Source organism: Chaetodon trifascialis, chromosome 17 (genome assembly GCF_039877785.1).
Source record: "Chaetodon trifascialis isolate fChaTrf1 chromosome 17, fChaTrf1.hap1, whole genome shotgun sequence".
Lineage (NCBI taxonomy): Eukaryota > Metazoa > Chordata > Actinopteri > Chaetodontiformes > Chaetodontidae > Chaetodon > Chaetodon trifascialis.
Genome location: NC_092072.1, coordinates 217047 through 235000, shown reverse-complemented (window position 1 = coordinate 235000; position 17954 = coordinate 217047). Strand labels below are relative to the sequence as shown.

Here is a 17954-nt window from a genome sequence, read left to right as displayed (position 1 = left end):
ATTGCTAAGATGAACGCTGCTGATAACGACGTCCCTCTGGGTTTCGACGTCCATGGGTGAGACGGGTTTTCGTGTGCAGACTTTAAAGCAGCTCTCGTGTTGCTGAGGAACCAGGTGTTGACTTCCTGTCTGTCCGCAGGTATCCAACCATTTATTTTGCTCCGGCGGGTCGAAAGGACGAGCCGGTCAGATACGAGGTAACAGCAGCAAGTCGTCGTGTCTGTCAGCAATCATGATGATCAATAATAACAATAATAATCAATAATCAGTAACAACAAGACAGCTGCACTGACCTCATAGATGACATCACATGTTTCTTTCATGGTAAAAACGTTGACACGTGTCGTGGTCACGTGACGTCACGTGGTCACGTGATTTCTCTTCTGTGTGCTTTCAGGGGGGGCGAGAGCTCAAAGACTTCCTGAAGTTTCTGAAACGTGAGGCGAGTCACCGTCTGTCAGTCAGCGGGTCGAAGGATGAACTCTGACGTGTTCTCATCCACCAATCAGGACTGACCAGCTGGTCTCCATGACAACAGACTTGTAGAGAGAGGAGACAGAGTCCTGATCCCACTGTGGAGGACACCAGCTCTGCCTCCATCAGACGAGGACGAGGAGGACGAAGAGGAGGAGGAGGAGACAAAGAGGAGGAGGAGACGAAGAGGAGGAGGAGGAGGAGGAAACTACTCCTCTGACGGTACACAGAGTACTCTGTGACGGTACACAGAGTACTCTGTGACAGTACACATGTTGGTTGGCTGCGAGCTTCGCTCCGTGTTCGTCGAAACGTTACCGTCCTAAAACGTGTTTCTGGAACGTTCCATCGTCCAGTCACTCGTTCAGTTTGTCAGCTCACGTCTCACCACTTGGTGTCACTGTTGTTATTTTGCACTGATCATTGTTAGCTTTTTTTAGCCATTAGCCCAGAGTAGCAGTGTAATTAGCTCGCTCTGATGACGGTGATGATGGTGATGACGATGAGGATGACGATGATGGTGATGATGATGATGATGATGATGATGATGATGACGATGACGATGACGATGATGATGATGACGATGATGATGATGATGATGACGGTGATGGTGATGACGATGACGGTGGTGATGATGATGATGACGATGACAGTGATGATGATGATGACGATGACAGTGATGGTGATGATGATGACAGTGATGATGATGATGACGATGACAGTGATGATGATGATGACGACGACAGTGATGATGATGATGACGATGACAGTGATGATGATGATGATGATGACAGTGATGATGATGATGATGACGACAGTGATGATGATGATGACGATGACAGTGATGATGATGATGATGACGATGATGATGATGATGACGACAGTGATGATGATGATGACGACGATGACAGTGGTGATGATGATGATGATGATGACAGTGATGATGATGATGACGATGACAGTGATGATGATGATGATGATGACAGTGATGATGATGATGATGACGACAGTGATGATGATGATGACGATGACATTGATGATGATGATGATGATGACGATGACAGTGATGATGATGATGATGATGACAGTGATGATGATGATGACGATGACAGTGATGATGATGATGACGATGACAGTGATGATGATGATGACAGTGATGATGATGATGACGATGACAGTGATGATGATGATGATGACGATGACAGTGATGATGATGATGATGACAGTGATGATGATGATGACGATGACAGTGATGATGATGATGATGATGATGATGACAGTGATGATGATGATGACGATGACAGTGATGATGATGATGATGACGATGACATTGATGATGATGATGATGACGATGACATTGATGATGATGATGATGACGATGACAGTGATGATGATGATGATGATGGTGAATGACATAAAAAGAAATAAATGTCCTCGTGTGGCTTCAAACCGTCAGTTTCATGAATTCCAGGTTGGTGTTGTCCGCATGTCTCTGTCGCCTTCACCTTTGATTCTTTTCTTGCCGAGTCCTTCAGTGTGTTCGGTCTTCAGATTAGTGAGACTGGAGACAAAGACAGAAGTGAGCGAGTGTTTCTGGGATTCCTCACGTTTTGGACGTGATGTCTCATGAAATGTTGCTTCACTTTTTGCTCTCATCTTTTTTCTACGTGAACCGGACGTTTATCAGGTTGAAGCAGAATTTTCCCTCCTGTTTTTTTATTGATTTCATCGTCTCTTCCTTTTTACTTGTATTTCTGGCTTCAGCTGAGACTCTTTGTACATTTGGTGACAAACTGATGCAAAAATCTGTTGTGAGCCTTTTGACTGTCAGAAGACGCTGGACAGTGTCCTGAAGATCAGACGTTATTGATCAGCTCTGCGGTGTTTAATAAAAGTGACTGATGCGTCTCTGTGCTGATTTCACTTCACATACGACCACTTCATGCTAAAATCAGCTGGGTCTGACAGTATGAAAGATATTTGGGTCACGCGACGACAAAAACTCAAACTGTGGAAACAGCAAACCTCCACAACATTTAATCGAGTGTAATAAGAACACGTGCAGTCGTGTTCAGCCTCACATCACCAGCACAGACCGAAGGTGGGCCATTTTCACATGGAGGTCTGTGGGGGCCGATCTCATGTGGCAGTTTGGGGAACTGCAGGTTTTCCTCAGTTTGGTTCAGTTCAAGCAGAGGTCAGCAGTGATTGGCTGCACCCACAAAGGTCAGAGCAGCTCAGGTCAAAGGTCAACTGACTTCCATCACTTCCATCCAACTTCAGCTTCAACTGTTTTTGTCAAAATGTTAACTTTTTAAACTATTAAGCACTGATGGCTGAATAGATAGTATTTTCTAATGGATATTACAGCTTTAGCTTAGCATTATGAAAGCAGCTATCTTAGCATTAGCTAGAGCAATATCGTGTCAAGAACTTTTTCATTACTGCCAGTAAAATGTTTTTAACAATAAACCATTTTTAGTTCGACATTAAAACAGAAAGCTAATTTTAATGTCAATAAAAGTCAAATAATAGCAGTAAATGAACATGTAACACATAAAACAGGTAACAGATAAAACAGATGTGGTGAAAAGAAACAGACAAAATAAAAATTTAATACAGTTTGCTGTATTGATGTATCGGCATTGAAAACTCATGAATGCTGACGTGTCCATGGAAGAACAGTATTTGAAAAGGTCTACTGCTTCAAATCCAGCAAATCAATCATAAAACTACGGTTGATACAAATATGAGAAATGTAAATCTCAATGAAGAAGATGTTGGTTTTCTCCATAAAAGGTTCCGTCTCCATTTCCACTGCTCGCTTTAACGCTTTTTCATCTCATTGACTTAATTGGTTGAAGCCTCTGTCCGTCATTTTGAACCTCTCAGCTGATTGGTCAGACTTGTGGCTATTTTCCCGGCCCTGCAGTTGAGCCCTCCTTCCTCTCGATCCTCCCAGAAGCTTCCAGGTCGCAGCAGTTCGGCACGCGCTGTCAAAATGTTCGGCCAGCAGGTTTTAGTGCTCAGTAAGTACCTGAAAATATGTCAACTTCAACTTTAAAGCTTTTACTGTAACGTGGTGGCTGCTTGCTGCCGTTACTGTCTCCGCTTTGTCGCCGTTTATCGTCACAGCGGCCCATGTGCGACACAAAGCGGAGACCGGTTAGTAACCAGCGACGGAGCATGTGCTTCCTCCCACCGACAGTCTGTATGCTAACCAGGCTAACTGTTAGCATCGGCGTTTGCACGCTACCAGCTAATCCCAACGGCGTTAGCATCGTTAGCTCGCTTCCTATGTGTTCAGAGGCAACGGAGAGCATCGTGCTAGGCTAAGCTGCTTTCCCCTCGTTACTCAGCTTTAAAGCATAATTCAGTTAGCTGACTGACAGGCTAACGCGTATTTCAGCCACCCTTGTGGAGATTTAATGGCAAACCTTTAGCAGTGTAGCTTTAATGTCACACGGTGTTTTTGGTGAAGAGGCTCAGCGGCGCTGGATGCGTAGAGCAGCTAATGTCGGCTGACGGTGCTAATGCTAACAGTGTTAGCGGATAGTTTGCATGATGTGATCGTTTGTTGTGGCAGCCACACCCTCAGATCGTTTTCACTTTGTATTGATGAATTAACGATATTGAGGTCTGTCATTGGTTCTCGTGGTGAAACACATCAAACGTCGTCTTTTACTACGTTTAAATGCTGCGTCCATTGTCGTTTTGAGTGATATAAGTAATAACGAATTACCCAAAGGGGCTCTAAATGTCCCAAAAATGTGTATTTTACTGCTGCAGAAAAGAGTGTTTTTGAGGGTTTTTATGTGAACTTTAACTGAAGAGTGAATCGATGAAGAAATGGATTCATATTCCCTTCTTTAATGTGTGTGTGTGTGTGTGTGTGTGTGTGTGTGTGTGTGTGTGTGTGTGTGTGTGAGAGAGAGAGAGAGATATAAGGTTTTGTGTTGATGGTTTGTGGGATCACAGCCGGGATCTGTTAGTGATCTGTCAGACGGTACAGATCACACAGATACAGAGGATCTCTTTTAAGGATTATTCATGAATCTGATGTGCTGCTTTACCTTCTGTGGCGTTTCATCATGAATGAATAATCTCACTTCCAGATTAGTATTTTAGCATCTTTGGTCTGAAGAAACGTCAGAAACATCATGATTTAGTCAGTGTAAACTGAATTATCCCTGAATGTCTGTGTCATCATGAATAGAGTTGTTTCATCAGTAGTACAAATAGTGTCTGTTAACTTCCTGTCTGTGTTTTCTCTGCAGACCAGAACATAAAGAGAGAGTCGGGGCGGAAAGTGCAGACTGGAAACATCAACGCTGCAAAGGTCAGTTTCTACTCTACCATACGTCTGTGGTTCCCAGCCTGAGGGTCGGCCCTCACCAGGGTCACAAGACAACGAACAAAGATGATTAAGGAAGTGGTAAAGCAGAAGGAGCATTGCTGCTACGTGAACGGTTTATACTTTCAGACTTTCAGGCACATTTTTTAGGATCCTTTGAGTCAATATTTAAAAGAAATTCACCATCAGTCGGTGGCTCTTTGGTTTGAACTGGTCATCAATGGAAGACGCATGCTGCCTTAAAAAACAGTTTCTGTCCTTTGTCCCTCCGTTCATTTGTCTTTGGTTGAATACATGTGGTGTTTTGTGGAGTCGGTGGACGGCGGTGTGATTGTGCTGTTCTGTGTAACCAGACGGTCGAAGGGTTTTGGATCGATGCGATCAATCTGTCGACAGACAGCGTCGCGCTGCAGCAGAGGAACACCTCCTGCTAAATTCAGTTCAATTCAGTTTTATTTGTATAAGGCCAAATCACAACAGAAGTTGTCTCAGGACACGTTCCAAATAGGGTTGGGCGGTAATCCGGTAATAAGGTATCCCGCGGTATCTAAAAATAGCAACGGTATCAGTTTCATTAGCGTCATTAAAACCATGCTGTACATATCGGTCTATAGGGGCCAAACAGAAGTGCAGCATCGTCATAACAAAAATGAAGTCCACTCCGTTCAATGTATCTGGTTGAATTTTTACTCGAGAAAAAGGTGACGCTACAAAAATGAACCCGAGCAGTCGTACACATGTTTTAACACAGGTATGTGCAGGCGCTCATCTGGGCGGAGGACCGTCATCTCGTCCAAACACACGGAGAAACTCCTCTGTTGAAAACACTTTCAGCCTTTTTCTGCTTGCTGTTCTTTGCTCTCATAAAAGGACGAAATGCAAATAAAAGAGTGAAATCAGACTTGGGGCTGCTCAGCAGAGTCCTCTGTGAGACGCAGCGCTGAAACTAACTGTGGTTACGCCGGTCAACAGCTCAGCGACCCGCCCACATTCACCATAGAAGCACCAATGAGGATCCAGCAGGAAGTAACCCAGAGATAGGTTACTGCATGAAGAGCGCTCCCCCCACTCTAGAAACCCCCTCCTCTTTATGGAAACAGGCAGGACCTTCGTGATTGATGTCAAACTAACGCAGAGTCATAGGAGGAGACATTAGCAGCGTGTTTTCAGGCTGAATGTAACTTCTGACCTCAAAACAGCAAAGGTAAGACGTACTGTACGACTCAGCAAAGGTGTTTCTGCTGCTCTTTGGCTGCTAGCTCGCCCAGTTTCCGTCGCACAGTGAGGAGGCAGACATCTTCGTCATCATCAGACTCTGCTTTCATATGATACCGAGCTTTTGAGGTTTGCGTGAAGTGGTGATGTGACTTTTATTTTTGTGTTTTCGTTACATGCGCGTTTGATTTCGTGGGGTATGAATCATGTTTCGTTTGAGTGGCAGTGTTTGGTGGAGGCTTTTAGCTGAGTTTCTCCCCGCCAGTCTGATATGCTACAAGCTAGGACTGGTGCTTCTTAGCGTGAGCACTGAACTGCACGCATGTCACGCTGCCCTGCAAAGTGATTTTTAATTAGTCGTGGTTATACCGTATACCCCGGGAAAACGTGGGGAAAGTTTGCCGGTATCAGAGTTTGGATACCGCCCAACTCTAGTTCCATATCGAGCTGGTTCAGGCCGAGCTCTTTATCTACAGAGAGCCAACAGTCCCCTCATGAGCACGCACTGAGCGACAGCGGCGAGGAAAAACTTCCTTTTAACAGGCAGAAACCTCAGGCTGAACCAGGATCAGGGTGGGTGGCCATCTGCCTCCAGACAGAGAGACAGACATGCAGTCACAGTGACAGTGGAGGTCAGGCAGGGCCGCAGCAGGAGACGCAGCTGTAATCCACAATCCAGATTAGCCCCTGTCCACGGGAACCTGATGTGACTGCTGCTGTGTAACAGACCTGTGTGTGTGTGTGTGTGTGTGTGTGTGTGTGTGTGTGTGTGTGTGTGTGTGTGTGTGTGTGTGTGTGTGTGTGTGTGTGTGTGTGTGTGTGTGTGTGTGTGTGTGTGTGTGTGTGTGTGTGTGTGTGTGTGTGTGTGTGTGTTTTTTTCAGACCATTGCAGATGTGATCAGGACCTGTCTCGGCCCGCGGGCCATGATGAAGGTGAGACACGGTTGGACAGACGTCTTTACTGGACGACGATCTCATCATGTCTGCGACGTCACAATGAGCTGAAAAGTCACTAAAACTGTTAATTGATTAGTAAACTTTTAATTGTTTTTCTCTTAATTTCTGTGTGTGTGTGTGTGCACGTGCGTGCGCGCATGCGTAGATGTTGCTTGACCCCATGGGGGGAATCGTGATGACCAACGATGGAAACGCCATCCTCAGAGAGGTGAGCAGGTGTGACTTCAGGTCACAGAGCGGCGACATTAAACATGCATATTAGATTATTACCAACAAACTGTGTCTCCGTGGCAACAGATCCAAGTCCAGCATCCTGCGGCCAAGTCCATGATCGAGATCAGCCGCACGCAGGACGAAGAGGTGGGAGATGGGACCACGTCAGTCATCATCCTCGGTGAGTTGCTGTGTTATTACACCACGAGACGCTGTCTCGTCTGTCCCCGTTCAGCCAATCAAAGTTACACTGTTTAGGTTTTTAATGGTGCAGTGTCCCTCTGTCCGTCCCTCTGATGAACACGACATCGCAGGAACACCTTTAGCAAATTTCTTCAAACGTGGCTCAAACATAGACTGATGTGTTGAAGCAGCGGTCACACGCGTCTTTGACTGTCTCTTGAGTGGACTGAGGACGGAAGTCTCTGTAGTTCTTTGTTGACGTGTGAATATTTTCTTTCTGTTTCTCACTTTTTATCTTTCCTGCTCCCCAGATTTTATTGATATTCCTGTATTGACATTCCTGATCAATTGAATTCTCTATTGATACTCTTATTGGTTCTTTTCTGTTGGTCAGTAATTCTTCTTTTTCCAGCTGGTATGTTTCTAAAGTGAAGGTTCAGAACAGGATCGGAATTAGCTTAGATAGAGTGGAAATAAAGTCCAATAAAGGATGCTGTGGACATCAGGAAGTCCCTGTCCCTCATCCTGTCCCTCATCCTCCTCCCTTGCACAGTATGTTGACCTTCTGATTGAGACACAGTCTCATTCATTCCTGATGAGATCTTGTGGCCACAGAGGAAGTTCTTTTGTCCACCTTGGTCAAAGGTCAGAGGTCACTGTAACCTCACAAAACACATTTAGACAAAACTCTGTGTGCGTGTGTGCGTGTGTGTGCGTGTGTGTGTGTAGCTGGAGAGATGCTGTCTGTAGCGGAACAGTTCCTGGAGCAGCAGATGCATCCGACCGTCATCATCAGCGCCTACAGACAGGCTCTGGAGGACATGCTGGAGACTCTGAAGGAGATCAGGTACAGGCAGGCTTTTACTGTGAAAGAGCAGCAGGAAGCAGAACTATATCTCAGTGTTCGTGTTAGCTTTGCTAACGTGCTACGTGGAAGCTGTCTCGTGCACATCATTTCATGCAGAACGTTGTTTGTCATGAGGACACTGACAGTTAACACGCGTTCCACTAACGACGTCCTCAGCACCCCCGTGGACACGTCCGACCGCTCCATGATGCTGAAGATCGTTCACTCTGCCATCAACACCAAAGCTCTGAACCGCTGGTCTGAGCTGGCCTGCAGCATCGCTCTGGACGCAGTTCGTATCGTGGAGCTGGAGGACGGCGGACGCAAAGAGATCGACATCAAGAAGTACGCCAAAGTGGAGAAGGTACGACTTCCCGTCCGACCCCAGCACCGACGCTCTGAGAGATCCCGACGCTTCCTGTAACACCTGCCCTTTGTGTTCAGGTTCCGGGCGGGATCATCGAGGACTCGTGTGTGCTGAGAGGCGTGATGGTGAACAAAGATGTGACGCACCCCAAGATGAGACGCATGATCCGAGAGCCTCGAATCGTCCTGTTGGACTGCTCTCTGGAGTACAAGAAGGGAGAGAGCCAGGTAACACGCGTCAGCACGCGTCAGCACGCGTCAGCACGCATCAACACGCGTCAGCACGCATCAACACGCGTCAGCACGCGTCAGCACGCGTCAGCACGCATCAACACGCGTCAGCACGCATCAACACGCGTCAGCACGCATCAACACGCACTGACAGACATCAACACGCATCAACACGCGTCAGCACGCATCAACACGCGTCAGCACGCATCAACACGCACTGACAGACATCAACACAGGTCAGCATGCATCAACACGCGTCAGCACGCATCAACACGCACTGACAGACATCAACACAGGTCAGCACGCATCAACACGCGTCAGCACGCATCAACACGCGTCAGCACGCATCAACACGCACTGACAGACATCAACACAGGTCAGCACGCATCAACACGCGTCAGCACGCATCAACACGCGTCAACACGCATCAACACGCACTGACAGACATCATTACAGGTCAGCACGCATCAACACGCGTCAGCACGCATCAACACGCACTGACAGACATCATCACAGGTCAGCACGCATCAACACGCGTCAGCACGCATCAACACGCACTGACAGACATCAACACAGGTCAGCACGCATCAACACGCGTCAGCACGCATCAACACGCGTCAGCACGCATCAACACGCATCAACACGCACTGACAGACATCAACACAGGTCAGCACGCATCAACACGCGTCAGCACGCATCAACACGCGTCAGCACGCATCAACACGCGTCAGCACGCATCAACACGCACTGACAGACATCAACACAGGTCAGCACAGGTCAGCACGCATCAACACGCGTCAACACGCGTCAGCACGCATCAACACGCACTGACAGACATCAACACAGGTCAGTACGCGTCAGCACACATCAACACGCGTCAGCACGCATCAACACGCGTCAGCACGCATCAACACGCACTGACAGACATCAACACAGATCAGCACGCATCAACACGCGTCAGCACGCGTCAGCACGCATCAGCACGCGTCAGCACGCATCAACACGCGTCAGCACGCATCAACACGCACTGACAGACATCAACACAGGTCAGCACGCATCAACACGCATCAGCACGCATCAGCATGCGTCAGCACGCGTCAGCACGCATCAGCACGTATCAACACGCACTGACAGACATGAACACAGGTCAACACACACTGACACGCGTCAGCACGCATCAACACGCATCAGCACGCATCAACACGCGTCAGCACGCATCAACACGCATCAGCACGCATCAACACGCATCAGCACGCATCAACACGCGTCAGCACGCATCAACACGCATCAGCACGCATCAACACGCGTCAGCACGCATCAACACGCACTGACAGACATCGACACACGTCAGCACACACTGACAGGAACACACTAACTGCCAGGTTAAACAAATCAACGTGTGTGTGTGTGTGTGTGTGTGTGTGTGTGTGTGTGTGTACAGACAGACATTGAGATCAGTAAGGAGGAAGACTTCGCCAGGATCCTGCAGATGGAGGAAGAATACATCCAACAGATCTGTGAGGACATCATCCGTCTCAAACCAGACCTGGTCTTCACTGAGAAGGGTGTCTCAGGTACGCTGCCACACACACACACACACACACACACACACACACACACACACACACACACACTGTAGTGACACATTGTGTTTCTTCTGTGACGACAGCCATCAGTCAGATTTGTGTAACCTTGAAACGATCAATCAGAAACGATCAGGAAACCATCCTGAGTCCTCAGGTGGACGTTACTGAACCACCAAAGACAGGACAGTAAAACCAGACCAGGTCTGATCTCTGAGCCTTTGTCCTTCCTATCTCAGATCTGGCTCAGCACTTCCTGATGAAGGCAAACATCACCGCCATCCGCCGTGTGAGGAAGACTGACAACAACCGCATCGCCAGGTGAGCTGCTGCTGACGTCACAAGCTTCACCTGCAGCCAATCGGCTCAGCGGACGCAGGATGAGGCCGACGTGTCTTTAAAATCTCTGTCTCTCTCAGGGCTTGCGGGGCTCGCATCGCCAGCCGGACGGACGAACTGCGTGAGGAAGACGTTGGTACGGGGGCGGGGCTATTCGAGGTGAAGAAGATCGGTGATGAGTATTTCACCTTTGTCACCGAATGCAAAGACCCCAAAGCCTGCACCATCCTGCTGAGAGGGGCCAGCAAAGAGATCCTCGCGGTGAGACGTCCCCTTAAACCACCTCAGGCTCTGAGGCGTTCAGGGCCCTGGGTGCTCATGTCTGTGAGGCGTTCAGGGCCCTGGGTGCTCATGTCTGTGAGGCGTTCAGGGCCCTGGGTGCTCATGTCTGTGAGACGTTCAGGGCCCTGGGTGCACATGTCTGTGAGACGTTCAGGGCCCTGGGTGCTCATGTCTGTGAGGCGTTCAGGGCCCTGGGTGCTCATGTCTGTGAGGCGTTCAGGGCCCTGGGTGCTCATGTCTGTGAGGCGTTCAGGGCTCTCCGTGCTAATGTCTGAGAGGCGTTCAGGGCCCTGGGTGCACATGTCTGTGAGACGTTCAGGGCCCTGGGTGCTTATGTCTGGGAGACGTTCAGGGCCCTGGGTGCTTATGTTCAAGAGGCGTTCAGGGCCCTCCATGCTAATGTCTGTGAGGCATTCAGGGCTCTGTGCTAATGTCTAAGAGGCGTCCAAGGCCCTGGGTGCTCATGTCTGAGGGGCGTTCAGGGCCCTGGGTGCTCATGTCTGAGGCGTTCAGTGTCCTGTCTTTAAAACAGTGTTTGTGATTTCAGGAGGTGGAGAGGAACCTGCAGGACGCCATGCAGGTGTGTCGTAACGTGCTGCTGGACCCCCAGCTGCTGCTGGGCGGCGGTGCCGTGGAGATGGCGGTGTCAAAGCGCCTGATGGAGCGCTCCCGCGCTCTGACCGGCATCGAACAGTGGCCATACCGCGCTGTGGCCCAGGCCCTAGAGGTCATCCCCCGAACCCTGATCCAGAACTGCGGAGCTTCCACCATCAGACTGCTCACGTCACTGAGGGTACAAAACCTTATGTGAAACGCACGGCAGGTTTGAATGTAGTTATCGATAGTGTATCGATTGGTGTAACGATGGCATCTCTGCTCAGGCCAAACACACTCAGGACAACAGTGTGTGCTGGGGTGTGGACGGAGAGACCGGCTGTCTGTCTGACATGGAGGCTCTGGGCATCTGGGAGCCGCTCGCCGTCAAAGCTCAGACCTACAAGACCGCCGTAGAGGTCAGGACGCACAGGCCCATCCTGATAACCAATCACTGATGCTATTGATTAATAACTCATAACTCGTACTGTTGATTGATAAGTCGTTACTGATTGATACAGACCTGCTTTTCATGTTCAGTTACTGCTCATTGTAACCTCCCTCTGTGTGTGTGTGTGTGTGTGTGTGTGTGTGTGTGTGTGTGTGTGTGTGTGTGTGTGTGTGTGTGTGTGTGTGTGTCGTTCAGACGGCCATCTTGTTGCTGCGTATCGATGACATCGTCTCTGGTCACAAGAAGAAGGATAAAGACGGTCAGATGGGAGGACAGGGGGCCGAGTAGATCCACAACGATCCAGATTAGCATCAGAGTCACTGTGTGTGTGTGTGTGTGTGTGTGTGTGTGTGTGTGTGTGTGTGTGTGTGTGTGTGTGTGTGTGTGTGTGTGTGTGTGTGTGTGTGTGTGTGTGTGTGTGTGTGTGTGTGTGTGAGAGACGACTCACTGAAACTTAAAGTCAAAGTTGGAAACGTGTTTTTGTTCTCTGACCTTCTTCAAAGATCAATAAAGTTCTGGTCTGTCCGTGTCGTCTTTTTGTTGTTTCCTCGTCATGAAGTCTCTTCGGCTCCTTCCAGCTGTTGGTGCTGGTCTGAGCGGAGTCCAGGTCCAGACGGGCGGACCTGCTGGACCTGGTTTGTCATGTGGCGTTCAGGGCCTTTGTGAACTTCAGGAAGTCTGAAGTTATAAACTTGCATAATCAATATGTTCACTGATCGACTGAAATTGTGAGTTTTACATTATGCTGATTGAAAGGAGGTGAATGATGACGACCAGTCAGCTGATTGGATGACATCACCTCAGCTTTGATTGTGATTGGATCTTCAGGTCGTAGTTCTTTTCCTGCTGCGGTTCGCGTACATTTCTTCTGATGATACACTTCCGGCCTGGGCGGGGCTTATCCGCTGTCAGCTGACTTATGAAGTGGCGTCATGTGATCTGCGGCGCCGTTCAGTCACAACAAAGATGGCGGCCGCGGTGAAGACACGGAGTTTCGGAGCTTCTGCGTTGATTTTTCTCTTTTCTGTTTTCAGTTTGTGTCAAAGTTTGTTGAGCGGAGGAGAAACTTTTCACAGGAAGGTGAGAAAACAGCAGAAAATTTAATGTAGAAGAAGAAACTACAAACAGGAAGTGAAAGCGACCTTTTGAGCGTTTCGGGGAAAATGTGACATTCTGCAGCTTTACGTCTCAGACAAACGTAAAAACAATCTTAGAAACAGTTTGATTTACGTTTTCCGCCGGAAGATTCTGTTTTCAATAATTGACTTTTAAAGAGACAAATCGAGCTGAAAACGTTTCTAAAGTCATTTTCACTTCAGTTTCTTTATTTCTGCGGCTTCACCTCGCGTTAAAAATGTCTTTAAATGGTTTTATTTGCCGATCTTAATGCAGATTATTTTCATGATGAGACTTGTGGAAGTAAATTGAATCATCTCTTAAATAATAATAATAATTATTGTTATTAAATGCACAGAATGAGTCGACATGTTTGAGTATTTGTGTTCATTGGCTCAGAGAAAGATGAAAACATGAATGTAAACTGGTTATTTCAGCTGAAATTAAATGATTTCACTCAGAATTCTTCAACAGCAAATTAAGAAAATGTTTTTGTTCTGTAAAGTTTGTGATCAGATTTTCTTCTCTGAGCCACTGATCAATCAGTCAGTGTGTTTGATCTCTGATAATCAATGGTGTGTTTCTTCTTCTTGCCCTCAGTTGTCGGTAGAGTTGAACCCCGGCTCCTCCTCCTCACTGCCCCCCGGTGGTGACCTGCTGCATGTCAGAGCTGTGGGAGATAACGACACGCTGCACTTCCTGTTCTGCAGCCAGGGGGCACCGACGCTGCTGCTCGTCCACACCAACACTTCTTCTTCTGCTGTCAAGGTGTGTGTCTGTCCATCATGGAGACGTCAGGTCAGAGTTCAAACGTGGACGTTCAGACGCGTCGTATAAAGTTGACTTAGATTCAGTGTGGCTCCTGTCATGAACGTGAACTCGTAGAATCATAAAATGGTGGTTTCATCAGCAGGTTGAGTTGATTGAATCTCTGTTTCATCCTCGGTCGGTTGTCCAACAGCAGAAACGGAAAACAGAAGCTGGTTCAACGGCCTGAGACACGTTTCTTCTTCTGTCTCAGCTGCACACGAGGACAAACAGCGCTGCTGTCTGTGTGACGTCAGACACAAAAGCTGCATCATTCAGTATTAAAGTCTGTGCCAACAGATGCAGGTGTTTGCACACGAGGTCCAAAACAGCAGCTCTGCCACGACCTGCGTCGTCATGACACCCGTAATGTTCAGTTTTAGTTGACTTTGTGAGAAATGTGCGAGTAGTTGGTGTTGTGTTCGATTGTTCAGGAGGGCTGAATAAACGCTGAGTGTCTGTTCACAGCTGTCATTGCTCTCCAACACTGTAGGGGTCACTGTGATGAAGCAGCCAAACACGAAAGCTGCTGCTCTTCTCATCTGTATAATGTGTTGGTTGTCAGGGTGTTTTGGAAGAGGGGGTGGTGGGTGGGGGTCCCACGTGTTTTGGGAATATGCTGCATACCTGATGTCATGTCCCTGTGCCTCTTTGTCAGGTGAACTGGACTCAGTTTACAGATCGGAGCCACAGTGGCGGCCTCCAGGTGGAGCCGGAGACCAGCATCCTGTACAGCACTGCCCTCGTCTTCAGCAGGGTCAGAAAAATCACCTGACATCGGTCATTCCACCTTAAATCGGCTCACCAGTAGAAACTGCTCATTTTTAACTGTCAGTGGACGTCGTTTATTCAGTCAGCATTCATCCATTCACACACATATTCACACACTCATTCTGATCAATTCAGGTTCCCTGATGTGACTTTAGTTCCCTGATGTGACTTTAGTTCCCTGATGTGATTTTAGTTCCCTGATGTGATTTTAGTTCCCTGATGTGACTTTAGTTCCCTGATGTGACTTTAGTTCCCTGATGTGACTTTAGTTCCCTGATGTGACTTTAGTTCCCTGATGTGACTTTAGTTCCCTGATGTGATTTTAGTTCCCTGATGTGATTTTAGTTCCCTGATGTGATTTTAGTTCCCTGATGTGATTTTAGTACCTGATGTGACTTTAGTTCCCTGATGTGATTTTAGTACCTGATGTGACTTTAGTTCCCTGATGTGACTTTAGTTCCCTGATGTGATTTTAGTTCCCTGATGTGACTTTAGTTCCCTGATGTGATTTTAGTTCCCTGATGTGACTTTAGTTCCCTGATGTGACTTTAGTTCCCTGATGTGATTTTAGTTCCCTGATGTGATTTTAGTTCCCTGATGTGATTTTAGTACCTGATGTGACTTTAGTTCCCTGATGTGATTTTAGTACCTGATGTGACTTTAGTTCCCTGATGTGATTTTAGTACCTGATGTGACTTTAGTTCCCTGATGTGATTTTAGTACCTGATGTGACTTTAGTTCCCTGATGTGACTTTAGTTCCCTGATGTGACTTTAGTTCCTCACCGGTCCTGCTGCTTCTGGCCTTTTCAGGGACTGGCTGTGGTTTCGTTTGGGTGGGTCATGTGATCATTGCCTCCTCTCATGTTTCTCTGTTTCAGCTGTTGGAGTACAATGACGTTAACGACACGGCCGATCCGACCTCTGACCTTTTCCCTCCGTATGAGCTGCGGGACTTCAGCTGGTCTCGCTTCAACCTGTCGGGTCCTACCGCGCTGCTCTGTGGATCTGCCGCAAACTTCGTCAACGGATCGCTCTGCCTGCAGGTCTGTCTGTCGTCATGGTGACAACATGCATCAACACGCATCAGACACGCTTCAGTAAAATGAGTTAAACTTGAATCAGTTTGTTTCCGTCATGTCACCAACACGTGATGACATCATCAGCAGAGGACCAATGGTTGGTCAGTAACTTACCTGATAGAGGTCATTAATCATCATCTGTTTTTTTTTCTAGCTGTCGGTGTTTGAGGCGGAGGGTCGTGGTCAGTCGTGGCCCCGCCTCCTCCACACCGCTAACTCCTCCCAGTTGACGGTGTGGCTTGATGGCGTGTTGCCGCGGGCGAGTCAATCCAGGTTCCTATTGGAGCTGCAGGCGGTGGGGGATGGGGCTTATCCTCTGAGCAGAGTGGAGGTTCATCGATCGATTGATGACGAGTTCACACCTTCAATATTCAAGGTGATCAATAATTCAACAATTGACCGTCTGTCGGTCTGATTAGCGCGAGAACCAGGAAGCTCGTTTGCGATAATTAAAAATCAGTTTGAGGAGTTTTAATGTTTATTTCCATTCAATTACTCGTCAATGTCCCATCTATTATTTTTGTTTGTTTACACTTTGTCTAAAATATTTTAATTTGACGTTTGAATCGTAACTTGGGTGATTGATTGATTATTGATTGATTTGACTCATTAATTATTAAATGTAGAGATGCGCTGATACTCCTTCACCTGCCTGAGGTCGCCTGTGAAGAGGAGTCACTGCATCACAGTAGTTCTATGAGAAGAAGAAGAGAAGAAGTACAAGTACATGAGCACAGTATCAGTGCATCCTCACTGCACATGAAAGCGTCACCTCATTGGTTGCTGAAGGGCTGATCGATCACTAGATCAGTAAAATGAAAATGATGCATCACATCAGTGAAAGTTAAAGAACTTTAATGAGCCAACGAAAAAGAAAATCAATGTCGACTCAACGAAACAGGTTTGTAATTTAAGATGTGAAAACTAAAATCATCTCAGCTGCAGCCAGTCACGAAGAACGTCCCCTTTTCTGATTGGCTTGAATCATGTTACCATCTTAACTGTTTGTCAGGTGATGTTCGTCCTGCCACTCTCACCTGTTGACCTCTGACCTCTCAGGTATCTCGGTGGGTTCCGTCCGTGAACGGCAGCTCCGACGTTCCGGTTTTCATTCAGTGGAAGCCGGTGGCGTACCGTCGGTCCCAGCCGGCGCTGGAGGACGCCACGCCGTGCCGTCACACCGAGCCGCGGCTACAGAGCGGCGAGGAGGCGGCGCCCGGCCTCGTCCGAGCGTTCTACGCAGAACCAGAAACTTTTGGACTGAACGTGAGCTTCGGCCTGGCAGGAGAACCGTTCTACAACAGCACCAAGTTCCTCAGCTGGTGTGTTTGTTTCCGTTGTGTCTTTGGAGCGATTCTGTCGAGCTGCGACCGACTAACTCTTCTTCATGTGTTTCCCACAGGACGCTGTTGGTGGGCTCCGGCTCTCCTCCCGTCGACTCCTTCTCTCCATTGGTTGTCACCATGATGGCGGTCGGTCTGGGAACTCCCATGATCCTCCTGCTGCTGGGCGGAGTCTGCGTCTGTGCCCGCAAAAGGACGGCAGCCACAGCGACGGCCTACGAGCCAATCAACTGACAAAGATGAGGACTTTGCTTTTAAAGACTTGGCGATCATGTTGATGGACAGGTGACATCACTGTGACCCTGCAGCCAATCAGGACCCAGGAGACATTTTTTAAAGTTTGTTTTTCTGTTACTAGTGAAGAAAATTCAGATCAGTAAGTTTTATTGTAATAATTCAGATAATTATTGATCTGTGATCATTAACGTGGACCAGAGAGACGGAACAGACGGAAGACGTAAACAAACGTCAGCTGACGCTTCAAACAGGAAGCTGCAGAAGACAAACAGCATGAAGTCGGTTTGTTTCTGGTTCTTCAAGCAGAAAAGTTTGTTTTATTTTGGATTCAGTCAGTTTGAGGTTTGTGATCGATTCATTGACGATCTATAAAGACGTTTGATTGCAGCTCAAAGCTGTGAAGTTTCTTCTTCTCTGATCAGAGGGTTTGGGGGGGGCGGGGGCTCACTCACTCAAGGTGGCGCTGCAATAATCAACCTTATATACAACGGTAATTAATCTTCATCTGTAT

The 17954-nt window shown here is 47.7% G+C and overlaps 3 protein-coding genes across 5 annotated transcripts in view; all 3 read left to right on the top strand.

Moving 5' to 3' along the window:
• Nucleotides 1–2384, top strand: part of LOC139345736 (protein disulfide-isomerase A3-like) — an 11183-nt gene extending 8799 nt beyond the window's left edge. The window contains exons 11-13 of one of the 3 annotated variants that reach the window (XM_070984537.1): nucleotides 1–56; nucleotides 140–197; nucleotides 398–2384. The exon at nucleotides 1–56 is cut by the window's left edge and continues 24 nt beyond it. In XM_070984537.1, the coding sequence (XP_070840638.1) occupies nucleotides 1–56; nucleotides 140–197; nucleotides 398–487 (204 nt within the window). In that variant the 3' untranslated portion in view covers nucleotides 488–2384. The remainder of the gene's footprint in view (nucleotides 57–139; nucleotides 198–397) is intronic. The other 2 variants (XM_070984538.1, XM_070984539.1) reach the window with 2 other exon arrangements.
• Nucleotides 2385–3422: 1038 nt separating this feature from the next.
• On the top strand, nucleotides 3423–12615 carry cct3 (chaperonin containing TCP1, subunit 3 (gamma)). The gene is made up of 14 exons (XM_070984533.1): nucleotides 3423–3503; nucleotides 4752–4813; nucleotides 6926–6976; nucleotides 7146–7208; nucleotides 7298–7394; nucleotides 8126–8243; nucleotides 8421–8607; nucleotides 8688–8837; nucleotides 10282–10414; nucleotides 10663–10744; nucleotides 10843–11023; nucleotides 11592–11837; nucleotides 11926–12057; nucleotides 12285–12615. The coding sequence occupies exons 1-14, from the start codon at nucleotides 3476–3478 to the stop codon at nucleotides 12375–12377; spliced, it is 1623 nt and encodes a 540-aa protein (XP_070840634.1). The 5' UTR covers nucleotides 3423–3475; the 3' UTR covers nucleotides 12378–12615.
• A 408-nt stretch (nucleotides 12616–13023) lies between these two features.
• On the top strand, nucleotides 13024–17851 carry glmp (glycosylated lysosomal membrane protein). The gene is made up of 7 exons (XM_070984547.1): nucleotides 13024–13169; nucleotides 13806–13973; nucleotides 14671–14769; nucleotides 15663–15827; nucleotides 16018–16239; nucleotides 16923–17185; nucleotides 17266–17851. The coding sequence occupies exons 1-7, from the start codon at nucleotides 13056–13058 to the stop codon at nucleotides 17438–17440; spliced, it is 1206 nt and encodes a 401-aa protein (XP_070840648.1). The 5' UTR covers nucleotides 13024–13055; the 3' UTR covers nucleotides 17441–17851.
• Nucleotides 17852–17954: the final 103 nt, after the last annotated feature.